The following is a 12,503-nucleotide window of genomic DNA, read 5'->3' as shown; positions in this document are numbered from 1 at the left end:
TGGGAGGCCAAGTCTGGCAGATCATGAGGTCAAGAGATTGAGACCATCCTGACAAACATGCTGAAACCCTGCCTCTACTAAAAATACAAAAATTAGCTGGGTGTGGTGGCACGTGCCTGTAGTTCCAGCTATGTGGGAGGCTGAGGCAGGAGAATCGCTTGGGAGGCTGAGGCAGGAGAATTGCTTGAACTCGGGAGGTGGAGGCTGCAGTGAGCCGAGATTGCACCATTGCACTCCAGCCTGGTGACACAGCGAGACTCCATCTCAGTAAATAAATAAATAAGAACATGCAATATTTGTCTTTCTGTGTTTGACTTGTTCCGCTTAAGATAATGGCCTCCAGTTCCATCCACATTGCTGCAAAAGACATGGTTTTGTGTTCTTTTTTATGGCTTCGTAGTATCCCACTGTGTATATATTCACCACATTTTCTTTATCCATCATCTGTTGATGGACACTTAGGCTGATTTCATGGCTTTGCTGTTGTGAACAGTGTTGCTGCGATGAACACACAAGTGCAGGTGTCTCTTTGATTAAATGACTTCTTTTCCTTTGGGTGGATGCCCAGTGGTGGGATTGCTGGTCGAATGGTGGTTCTAGTTTTAGTTCTTTGAGAAATCTCTATCCTGTTTTCCATAGAGCTAAATGATGTACTTATTGTTTACAATTCTCTGTTTCATCCGATGTCCATGGCTTTTGGTTTGCTCATTGCTGTATCTTCAGCACTTTGGACAGTGCCGGCATACAGGCGGTGCTCTGCAAATGCTTGTTGATTGAGTTAACGAGGACAAGGAGAGTGTCTTATTTTCCTTGACTACTCCAGCACATGGTGGGTGGGCTCCATAGCCTTTGGTGGGGCAATGAATGGATAGCCCTGTTCAAAGTAGCTCCCCGGACTCCTGGGCCCACATCTGAGATGCCACCATTAGCGAGTCACTTCTTTTGCCAGTGGCAGCTGCTGTTAGCATGGAAATGCCCCAGTGGCCCTGTCAGTCATCACCACTCCAGTGCACATGGATCAGAGGCCCTGAGGCCAGGCTGGCAGAGTGGGGGTGTGGGTGGCAGGTGCACGCAGCTCATCCAGAGCTTGCACAGGCAGGGATGCTGGCCAGCATGTGGGTCTAGCATTGGCAGGCACTCAATAAATATTTTGTTGAGTGAATGTTGAATCATGCCAGGGTCTCCACCCCGTGGCCTTTCAGAGACTCCACCCTCTATACCCTGGGAATTGGGGAACTGCTGTCTGGGGCCCTTCCCCAGGACTTGTGCCAGGAAGTCTTCACCCAGCTCCTCAGGGCTTCCCCCTGCTCCTACCAGGCCCTTCTCCTCGGGGCCCTCTTCCTGGCCACCCTGTCTCAGGGACAGTGGCATCTTGGGCAGGACCCATGGCTACCCTTGGGTCTCCAGGGCAGTGAGCTGGCTCTTCAGAAAGGCAGAAAAGCTGGAATGGAGAGGAAACCTGGGTGGGAGGCAGAGAGGGAGGCTGGAGTGGTCAGTACCCAGCCACTTGCAGACTTGCTTCTTCCACACTCATTTATACATTCAACAAACACTCGCTGAGCCCCAGGGTGCAACAGGCACTGAACATGATCCTGGGGGTCCACAGGGAGCCCCCCTGCCCACACTGTTTCCCCAGCACCCAGCTTCACAGTGGCCCTCTAGGGTCCAAGCCACCTCCTGGTCCCATGGTTCTGTGCCCACCTCCCGGACACCTCCCTGTCATCCGTCGTCTGCCTCCCACCCCTAGGAGGTCATGTGCTTCCTGAGCACAGGACCTGTGTCTTATTCATCACATGTGTCCTGGTGCCCAGCAGGGCCTGACATACAGCAGGTACTCAATAAATGTTTGCTGGGTGAGCTGGAGAGGCCACCCACCTTATTCCAGAAGGCAGTGGGGTGGGGCGCAGGAAGGCCCTGGACGCCCTGGGTGCAGAGCTGAGCGGGGGACAGTGAGTAGGGTTGGGGGAGCCCAGTGGAAATTTCTGCTCCAGTGCTGCTGCTGCTCAGAGACACTGCCCCTCCTTGGCCACTCTGCGTGTCCTTTTCCTGCAGTTCCCCCAAACCCCCTCAGAGTCCTGGGACAGAGAATAATGCATCCTCTGGGGCTCCCCAGGGCCCTGCTTTTTGACTTATCTCTCGGTGGAGCAGGGCATGGCCTCTCTGCCACGAGAAAGCGCCAGTCGTCCTGCTGCCACCCTAACCCTTAACAGACTGAGGAGGTGGGCAGCACAGAGTCCACCCCCAGGGCAAAACCCGTCCTGCTCAGAGCCGTGGAGTCCCTGAAGCAGCCGTGGTGGTCTGCTAAGCCCCTGACCCACGCCACCCTGACTCTGCAGGGAGCAAGTTAGGGCTCACCCCAGGCAGGGTGGGGCACCTCCTCCAGGCTCCCGAAGCCTCCATAAGGGTAGTCCCAGCAGCCACCCCCAGAGTTGGGGTGCAGGTCCAGCTCCACCACTCACCCAGCAATCTCGGGCAAGTCACTTAACCGCCCTAAGCTGCCTCAGTTTCCTTATCTGCAGAGTGGGAATAATAAAGACATTTGAGGATTAGGAGGCAATGCATGGCACTCCTAAATGTTTGCTCTATTATAAAAATACTATATTTATATTTGTATAAATATATTTATTACATACATATTCACTACTATGGTTTCTTATTTGAAACAGAGTCTCGCTCTGTCGCCCAGGCTGGAGTGCAGTGGCATGATCTCAGCTCACTGCAACCTCTGCCTCCCAGGTTCAAGCGATTCTCCTGCCTCAGCCTCCCAAGTAGATGGGACTAAGGGCGCCTGCCACCATGCCTGGCTAATTTTTTTTTGTATTTTTAGTAGAGACGGGGTTTTACTATGTTGGCCAGACTGGTCTTGAACTCCTGACCTCATGATCTGTCCGTCTTGGCCTCCCAAAGTGCTGGGATTACAGGAATAAGCCACCCCACCCAGACACTATGGTTGTTTTTAATTCACCCCCGGCGGTAGCAAGGGCCCTGCTGGAGGCTTGTTGATTGAATGAGTGAAGGGGCGCAGGCTCCTGCCTCTTTGTAGAGGAGGAAGCCTGCCCTGCTTGGGTGGGAGTGTCCCAAGTGTGGGGCGCTGCAGGGCACTGAGTCAGGGAAGGTCTCACAGGATTCAGCCCCGGGTTGCCACTGTGGCAGCCGCTGGGTGGAAGCACCGAGAATCCACTCCCAGCCCAGGACCCGGCCCCCTACAGCCCAGCCCAGCAGCTCTTTGAATCCTGGGAGTCCCAGCCCTTCCCGGGGCCCCTCCTCTCTCAACCCTCCTGCTTGGCCGAGCCCTGGTGCCCATGGGCTCCTCCCCTTCCCAGGAGTCCAGGTGAGGTGAGTTGTCAGGTGTCTGAACCGCAGGGCAGAGCCCCGCCTGCAGGAACGACAGGAGGGCGGCCACCAGGAGGCCACCAAGGTCGCCACTCACCTGATTCACAGCTTTCGGGAAGTGGGTTAACGGGATTCCCGAGCCCGGGTTGCGCCAGGTCTCTGGGCTGAGTCACAAGGGCCTGGGGCCCTGCAGGTGGGAGCCGTTACTGAGCTTTGGGCACCCCCTTGATCCCTAAGGCCCTAGGACCACCCCCAACACCCAGTACCCCAGACTTCTGCCTCTCCAAACCCAGGCCTTCTCCAGCCCGTAACCCCTTCCTTTCAGTGCCCTGGCACCTTTCTCTGCCCCTGGACAGTTAACGTCAGGGACCTCTGGGCCCAAGGCCCCTCCCTTGCCCTTCCAGGGGCCACATCCTGGACCCACAGCTGGAGCCTGGGGTCTCAACTAGAGCCCCCCCAGAGCCCTGTAGCGGCTGGCTTCCTCCCCGCAGCCCCGCCCTCTGCCCAGGACCCACAGCCGGGGTGGCCGCGGGAGCCACCTGGGGACTGGTCTGACGGCATTCCACCTCCCAGGATAAAACCTGGGGCGACCTGCAGGGAACCTACACACCCTGACCCGCATCGCCCTGGGTCTCTCGAGCCTGCTGCCTGCTCCCCCGCCCCACCAGCCATGGTGGTTTCTGGAGCGCCCCCAGCCCTGGGTAGGGGCTGTCTCGGCACCTTCACCTCCCTGCTGCTGCTGGCGTCGACAGGTACGTCCGGAGGCTGCTCCTCCCTCCTCCCTCCCACCTCCACCCTCCCTCCCTCCCTCTCTCCCTCCCGGCCTTGCCTCTCTCATCTCCTTTCCGCTTCTGCTCTCTGTTTATCTCTTGCTCCTTAACTGCTCTGTGCCTCGGTTTCTTCTACGGCTGTGAGGATTAAACAGAAAACGCAGCAAGTACGCAGCGCGCCTCGGTCTCCAGTTACCGTCGGCGTCGCCATCGCCTGCTCCCTCTCGCCTCCGTGTTCTCCCATCTCCTCGTCCTCCCCTGCTTGCCTCTGGGGAAGCACCGTTTTGTGTTGTTCCTGCCGCAGGAGGTCAGGGGAGGGCACCAGCGGCAGCAGCGTCCAGACCCGAGGGGCTCAGGTCTGTGCCTCCCTCGAGGAGCCGGTCCTGGTCCCCGGAAGGCAGGCTGGACGGGAGCTGCGGGAGGGCAGGGTCACAGCTGTGCAGCCAGGGCCTGGCCAGGCCCCAGGAAATGCCCCGCCGGGAGGGGCCCTGGGGTTGAGAGACTTGAGAGTCTCCCTGGGCACTGGAGGGCTAGGGGTTCCTCACCACCAGGTACTCAAGGGGACCCCCTCCTCACTGGGCGCTGGGACGCCTCCTCACTGGGCGCTGGGACCCCCTACTGAGTGCTGGGACCCCCTCCTCACTGGGCTCTAGGGACCCCCTCCTCACTGGGCGCTGGGGACCCCTCCTCACTGGGCGCTGGGGACCCGTCCTCATTGGGTGCTGGGGACCCCTCCTCACTAGGCACTGGGGAGCCCTCCTCACTGGGCGCTGGGGGACTCTCCTCACTCAGCGCTGGGGACCCCTCCTCACTGGGTGCTGGGACCCCTTCCCACTGGGCACTGGACCCCTTCTCACTGGGCGCTGAGGGACCCTCCTCACTGGGTACTGGGACCCCTCCTCACTGGGCGCTGAGGGACCCTCCTCAGGGGGTGCTGGGACCCCTCCTCAATGGGCGCTGAGGGACCCTCCTCAGGGGGTGCTGGGACCCCTCCTCAATGGGCGCTGAGGGACCCTCCTCACTGGGTGCTGGGACCTCCACCTCACTGGGCACTGGGATCCCTTCTTACTGGGTGTTGGGGGACTTCCTCACTGGGCGTTGAGGGCCCCTCACCATTGTGTCCTGGGGCCCCTCACTGGCCTAACCGTTTCCTTCTCTTGCCCTCAGCCATCCTCAATGCGGCCAGGATACCTGGTGAGTGGAGCTGGCAGCTCTGACGGGAGGGAGAAGGGAGGATGCCCACGCGCAGGCAGTGTCTATGTGTCCGTCCCCTGGGCACAGGTCAGAAAGGGGCTGGGGTGAGAGGGGGGAAGAGCTAGAGGGGAAGGGAGGCAGGAAGGAGACACGGACGCAAGGAGAAAGGCTTGAGAGATGCCAGGGCCAGAGGAGAGAGAGAACCAGGAAGGTGAACAGAGTGGAAAGCAGGGTAAGGAAAGAGGGGGAGGGAGAGACCAGGTGCAGCTGACAAGGAGTGAGTGGGAAGGCCAGGGCCAGGTGAGGACCAGCAGAGAGTGAGGATGGAGGGAGAGATGGGACGGGGAAGTGGGCGGAGCTTGGGGTATGGGTGCGGTTGGGATGCAGGTGGAGCTTAGGATGTGGGTGGAGCTTGGGGTGTGGGTGGAGCTTGGAGTGCAGGTGAAACTTGGGATGTGTGGGTAGAGCTTGGGGACATGAACGGAGCTTGGGCTGTGGGCAAAGCTTGGGGTGCAGGCCTAGGGATTGGGATTCCGAGGGTGGGTTGTAGTAAGTTAGAGATAACAAAACTTGACCGTACCCTCCAGTTCCCCCAGCCTGTGGGAAGCCCCAGCAGCTGAACCGGGTTGTGGGCGGCGAGGACAGCACTGACAGCGAGTGGCCCTGGATCGTGAGCATCCAGAAGAATGGGACCCACCACTGCGCAGGTTCTCTGCTCACCAGCCGCTGGGTGATCACTGCTGCCCACTGTTTCAAGGAGTATGTACAGCCGGCCTGGGGCACTTGATCTTCTAAGGCCCTGGGCTTTGTGCCCCAGGCCCTGGGCTCCCTTTACAGGCTCTGCTTCCGGGCCTCTGTTCAATCTTGGTGCCCCTCGATTCTACCTAGAAGCCTCTCCTGCCTTCAGGGGCCTTCACACCCATGCTGTTCCCCCAGGTACCTCCTCCCAGACCAGGCCTGGCTGATCCTCCCCTTCCCTTTCCTTCCAGCAACCTGAATAAACCATCCCTGTTCTCTGTGCTGCTGGGGGCCTGGCAGCTGGGGAACCCTGGCTCTCGGTCCCAGAAGGTGGGTGTTGCCTGGGTGCAGCCCCACCCTGTGTATTCCTGGAAGGAGGGTGCCCGTGCGGACATTGCCCTGGTGCGTCTCGAGCACTCCATACAGTTCTCAGAGCGGGTCCTGCCCATCTGCCTACCTGATGCCTCTATCCACCTCCCTCCAAACACCCACTGCTGGATCTCAGGCTGGGGGAGCATCCAAGATGGAGGTGCGGCTTCTTCCTCTCCAAGGTGGTTGGGGGCAGATGGGGACAGAGGATGGCAGACACTCAGGGACACAGACACCATGAGCAACAAAGGGTGGAGGCCAGAGGCACAGCATGACAGAGGTGGAAGGAAAGATGGGCTGCAACCCAGAAGAAACCTTGGTGGGCAATTTCAGGCCATTTCTCTTTTCTTTTCTTTCTTCTTCTTCTTCTTTTTTTTTTTTTTTTTTTTTTTGAGACAGGGTCTTACTCTGTCACCCAGGCTGGAGTGCAGTGCTGTGATCCTAACTCACTGCAGCCTTTGCCTCCCAGGCTCAAGTGATCCTCCCACCGCAGCCTCCCAGGTAGCTGGAACTACAGGTGTCTGCTACCACACCTGGCTAATTTTTGTATTTTTTGTAGAGACAGGGTTTTTCTGTGTTGGCCAGGCTGGTCTTGAACTGTTGGGCTCAAGCAATCCACCAGCCTCAGCCTCCCAAAGTGCCGGGATTACAGGTGTGAGCCACTGTGCCTGGCCTCATTTCTACTTCAAAAGTATCTGGCTATGTTTTGAGGCAACAGCCAGACCCGTGAAGCTATTCAATTCATCAATACAGGAATGGCTGAAAGGAGGTGTGTGGGGGACTAAGCTGAATACAGGGTGAATATAAAGAGGCCTGATTCCAGAGTGGGAACAGGCACCCCCTGGTGGTAGCATGCCACAATTGCAGGCAAAATTCTCGGGAGAAAATGCAGCCTCCTTAATTGTAAAATATAATTTTCAAACCACCTCTGGAGGTTTGGAAAACATCATCTCAAAACTCAAACTAGATTACACAAAGCAAGAAGCAGGGAAGCAGCAAGAGAAAGGTAGATGACAGATCGACAGGCAGATAGATGATAGAGACTGGGCCAAGGAAAAGAAACATACAGGCAGAAATGAGGATACAATGAAGACCTGGAAGAAAGAGTTTGAAAGAGAGAGATAGAGACTAAGTAATAACAAAGTGTAAGATAGATGAAAATTTAACCAGATTCCAGAATAATTAAGAGAAATGACACTAGCTCAGGTGTGTGGGGATCCCAGTAACTCTGAGGTTGCAACCTCCCCATGATCTCTGTAGGGGCTTCTTCAAGAGCTAGAATCGCGGACTTTCAGTCCACAATCTGCAGACCACAGTCTGTAGACCAGCTCCAGGCAAGGCGTGGGGATCCCTCAGGTCCTGGTAATTTTCAGCATCGAGTGGACATTTATTGAACACTTCTTCTATAGCAGTCCCAGTGCTGGTGAAGTAATGCAGTATCTGGGACAGGAAAGGCTCTAACCATCTGTGGATATCAGAAAATTTATTAAAGAGGCAGGGTCTTAGGTTTCACATTCATGTTCTAATTCAGCAGGGCCAGAGGTGGAGACCTGGAATTTCAATTTTCTGAAGGCATCTTGGGAGAGCCTGGTAGAGCTAATCTGTTAGCCTTTGAGAACCGCTGCTGAGAGGAATGGTGTTGGGGGGGCATAGTCCTTTGAGGAGGCAACGAGGAGGGGAGACCCCCAAGCCTGATTCTGTCCTCTTTCCTCCCAGTTCCCTTGCCCCACCCTCAGACCCTGCAGAAGCTGAAGGTTCCTATCATCGACTCGGAAGTCTGCAGCCATCTGTACTGGCGGGGAGCAGGACAGGGACCCATCACTGAGGACATGCTGTGTGCCGGCTACTTGGAGGGGGAGCGGGATGCTTGTCTGGTGAGCTCCCTCGAGCCCCCCACCCCTGGCCAGGAGGGCCTCGAGAAGGAGCCAGCGTCAGCCCTGTCCCCACTGAGCCCCACAACCTCTCCCTGGCCTCCTCCCCAGAACTGGCTGTGCCTGACAGTCCCGGGTCCCCATAGAACCAGCCTCAGCCTGGCTCAGCCACTCACTTATTTGTTCAGACATTAAACTGGGCATACCAGCTGCACCACCTCGCCCTCCGCGAGCTTTCATTTCCTTCAGGGGGCTTCCCACGCCTCAGTGCCCAGAGCCAGCTCTAGCTCAGGGGCTGTCTGGAAGACGGTCAGATGGTGCAGCGGCAGCACTCGGGCCTGGACGTCTTAAGGCCTGGCTGCAGCTCCTACTCTGCCGCCAGGGACTTCTCACCTGGGTGGAGCTCAGGTCCTGTCTCCTCCAGGAAGGAGAAACGGGCTCCCGGGAAGGGGCTCATCTGCCCCCTGACAGGGCACGGGCCCTGGATTCTGCCACCCCCTGTGCCACGGGGGTTCCTAACCTCGCCTCCTCTCTGCAGGGCGACTCCGGGGGCCCCCTCATGTGCCAGGTGGACGGCGCCTGGCTGCTGGCCGGTATCATCAGCTGGGGCGAGGGCTGTGCCGAGCGCAACAGGCCCGGGGTCTACATCAGCCTCTCTGCGCACCGCTCCTGGGTGGAGAAGATCGTGCAAGGGGTGCAGCTCCGCGGGCGCGCTCAGGGGGGTGGGGCCCTCAGGGCACCGAGCCAGGGCTCTGGGGCCGCCGCGCGCTTCTAGGGCGCAGCGGGACGCGGGGCTCGGATCTGAAAGGCGGCCAGATCCAGATCTGGATCTGGATCTGCGGCGGCCTTGGGCGGTTTCCCCCGCCGTAAATAGGCTCATCTACCTCTGGGGGCCCGGACGGCTGCTGCGGAAAGGCGACCCCTCCCCGACCCCCGCCCCCGCGACGGCCTCAGGCCCCGCCTCCAAGGCCTCAGGCCCCGCCCAACGGCCTCATGCCCCCGCCCCCACGACTTCCGGCCCCGCCCCCGGGCCCCAGCGCTTTTGTGTATATAAATGTTAATGATTTTTATAGTTATTTGTAACCCTGCCCACATATTTATTCCTCCAATTTCAATAAATTATTTATTCTCCAGTGTCTGTTTTTTCCCATGCCTGGGGACACTGGAAAGCAAGGGTCCAGAGGGGGTTAAGGTTGGGGGTTGGATGTTGGCCTAGCCAGAGACTCCGCGGTCCTGTCCACCTGGGGCTGACGCCGACCCCTGCTTCCACCTAGGGTTCAGCCTCCTGACCCCTGACCTTTGCAGCCCTGGGCCACCCTCCCTTTTATCCCTCTCCCACCAGGGCAGGGCAGCTGATGGAGAAGGGGCAGAGTCTAGAGGCCTGGAAGACCCAGCTCTGATGCTTCAAGAAGGGGAGGAGAGGGGTTGGGACCCCCAAACTGTGCATTGGATTCCAACACAGGGCTGGTGAGGAGAAACCCAGCCCCATGAGAGTGAGGTGCTACCTCTCTACCCCAGGCCAAGCCCTGCCTTCTGCTCTCCCCACCACAGGCCTCAGGGGCCTCAGGATGGCAGAGCTGAGGGTGGTGGTGGAGGGAAGCGCCCAGGTGAGCCCCATCAGAGCCCCGTCTCCGTGGGCTGGCTGCTGGGTCCTCATCCCCAGGAGCCGATTCGTCGAGCGACTCACTGCCAAAGCTCTAAACTCCCAAATTTGGAAGAAGCAGCGGACAGTGGCAGGGCAGGCCTCTGGCTCTGTGGGCATCAGGGGTTGAGTCACCCCACCTGTCCCCATGGGGGGTGGTAGTTTAATCCCAAACAGAGAGGAGGGGTCTGTCTGGCTTCCTGCCTGCTTAGGGATGCAGGCTAATACTCTGTTTCCCCACATCCACTCATCTGCAGCCGGCTCTGGCCTCCTGGACCCAGGGCCATCATCCCAGCCTGCCTGGATGCAGGCCTTCCCCAGCATCCCTGTAACAAATAGGTATGTGGTTAGAGGGCTGTGCCGCTGGCTTTGGTGAGAATATGACCCTCTTAGTAGCCGATACAGAAGAGATTCACCCAAAGCCAGGTCAAGAAAACAACCAGGTCCAATTGTGCTGAAGAAGAGACACTATGACTCTGCCATGAAATATCTCCAACCAGAAATGATCAAGGGCATGGCCAAGTTTGGAGAAGGCAATACAGGTTTAGTTTTTTGTTTTGTTTTTGTTTTTGTTTTTGTTTTTTTGGTGTCCTTTGTTGTAAGTGCAGTTCTAAAATATTTATTCATACTGTTTTGATTGCCTTATTTATTTATTTACTTTTTTCAAGGTAGGGCTTGCTTTGTTGCCCAGGCTGGAGTGCAGTGGTGTGACCCTGGCTCACTGCAGCCTCTACCTCCCAGGCTCAAGTGATCCTCCCACCTCAGCCTCCCGAGTAGCTGGACTGCAGACGTGTGCCACCATGCCTGGCTAATTTTTAACTTTTTTACAGAGTCGGGGTTTCATCATGTTGCCCAAACTGGTCTCCAACTGCTGGCCTCAAGCAATCCACCTGCCTTGGCCTCCCAAAGTGCTAAGCTTACAGGTGTGAGTCACTGGCCCAGCCTGATTACCTTCATATGATTATCAGATCACAGTAAATGCTATGGGGTTGTCTTTTTTTTTTTGAGATGGAGTCTTGCTCTGTCACCCAGGCTGGAGTGCAGTGGCGCAATCTCGGCTCACTGCAACCTCCATCTCCTGGGTTCAAGCGATTCTCCTGCTTCAGTCTCCCGAGTAGCTGGGACTACAGGTGCCCGCCACCACTCCCGGCTAATTTCTTTTTGTATTTTTAGTAGAGACGGGCTTTCAGTGTGTTAGCCAGGATGGTCTCAATCTCCTGACCTCGTGATCCACCCGCCTCGGCCTCCCAAAGTGCTGGGATTACAGGCGTGAGCCACTGCGCCCGGCCTAGGGTTGTTTTTATTAAAACAACCAACCAACCAACCAGAACTGCCCTGCTGTTTGTCAGAGTGACCAGCCCAGGGAGTGCTGGGGTGACTCAGGTGTCCCAGGTAGCAAAGCCAACCGCCACGGCCCCTCCCTTTGTGACCTGGTCCCCTCTTGATGTCACCCTATGCTCTGGCTTCTCTTATCTCCTCTGTGGGCTTTAGCCCCTCCCCTCTCCAGCCCTCCTTTGCTGGCCTCTCTCCCTCACTTGGTTTCCCCCTCTGCCCCTGCTCCTCGACTGCCCCCTTCTGTCTCTGAGTGCCCCCTCCCTCATTTCTCTACCTCCCTCCCCTGCTCCTGTCCTGGAGTCTCTCCCTTCAGTGTCTCCTTCTGCCCTGTCAGCTCTGCCCCACTGTTCTGTGCCGCCAGGCCAGCCCTCTCCTGCCCCTCGTCTTCCTCTTTTTCCTCTCCTCTCCCTGCTCCTGTCCTGTTTCTCCTCCTTGTCAACTCTCGTTCTCCGACCCTCAGTTTTGTGGGTGCCTGTCCCTTTACCCCATCCCTCCACAGGCCCTGGTGCATGTGCATCTACTCCCTCTAACAGGGTCCTGACAGAAGCCCCTGAGAATGTAGCGCCTAGAGGGGGGCGGAGAAACCACCCTGTAAGTGGCAGGATTCACCAGGCAGGGTGGGGATTTCTCTGAGTTGGGAGGTCGCCTCCAGGCAGCCCTGAGCTTAAGGGAGCCTCTCGTGCCTTCCCTAGTGGCTCCACAGGATCCTAAGGCCCTGAGGGACAGGCTAGGGGTGGAGCGGGAAGTCAGCCCTGCCTCTGCAGGGCAACAGGACTTCCAACGATGCCCTCCCCAAACCAGGGGGGGTGCCAGGAGGTGGGTACAGAGTCTCCCCAGCCCCTGTGGGGCTCAGGCAGCGCGTGCATCTCCAACATCTTGGTGACCTTCCCTCGGGGGTCCTGCCGGCTCATAGCGTGTGCACCCTACTCAGAGTCGGGCCAGCCCACGTCCCCAAACTTTGCTGAACATGCTGAGACTATGGCTGACAGAACAGCCCTCTTCTCCCTGGTTGGAGCCTGGACCAGGAACAAGTCCCACATGTGAACCATGCTGGGTGGGGGGACCTCGCTACCTCCGCCCCACCAGCATCACCTGTCTCTAGGGGCTGCAGAGACCCGTAGGCCTGGCTGTCTCCTCGAGGGAATCCCACATGTTCCAGTTGTACTGGTCCCACATGGCCGGCTACACGCCCATCCTAGACTCCTGGGCAGACGGCTCCGGCTCCTTTTTCACCTCTCCCATGGAACAGCC

At 57.8% G+C, this 12,503-nt stretch overlaps 1 protein-coding gene across 1 annotated transcript; it reads left to right on the top strand.

Moving 5' to 3' along the window:
* Nucleotides 1-3,829: 3,829 nt before the first annotated feature.
* PRSS22 (serine protease 22) lies at nt 3,830-9,402 on the top strand. The gene is made up of 6 exons (XM_055365037.2): nt 3,830-4,085; nt 5,271-5,297; nt 5,885-6,056; nt 6,287-6,564; nt 8,121-8,278; nt 8,814-9,402. The coding sequence occupies exons 1-6, from the start codon at nt 4,004-4,006 to the stop codon at nt 9,048-9,050; spliced, it is 954 nt and encodes a 317-aa protein (XP_055221012.1). The 5' UTR covers nt 3,830-4,003; the 3' UTR covers nt 9,051-9,402.
* The last annotated feature ends 3,101 nt before the right edge of the window (nt 9,403-12,503 follow it).

The sequence above is a fragment of the Gorilla gorilla genome, chromosome 18 (genome assembly GCF_029281585.2).
Source record: "Gorilla gorilla gorilla isolate KB3781 chromosome 18, NHGRI_mGorGor1-v2.1_pri, whole genome shotgun sequence".
Taxonomy (NCBI): Eukaryota; Metazoa; Chordata; class Mammalia; order Primates; family Hominidae; genus Gorilla; species Gorilla gorilla.
This window is presented reverse-complemented; position numbering and strand designations above follow the sequence as displayed.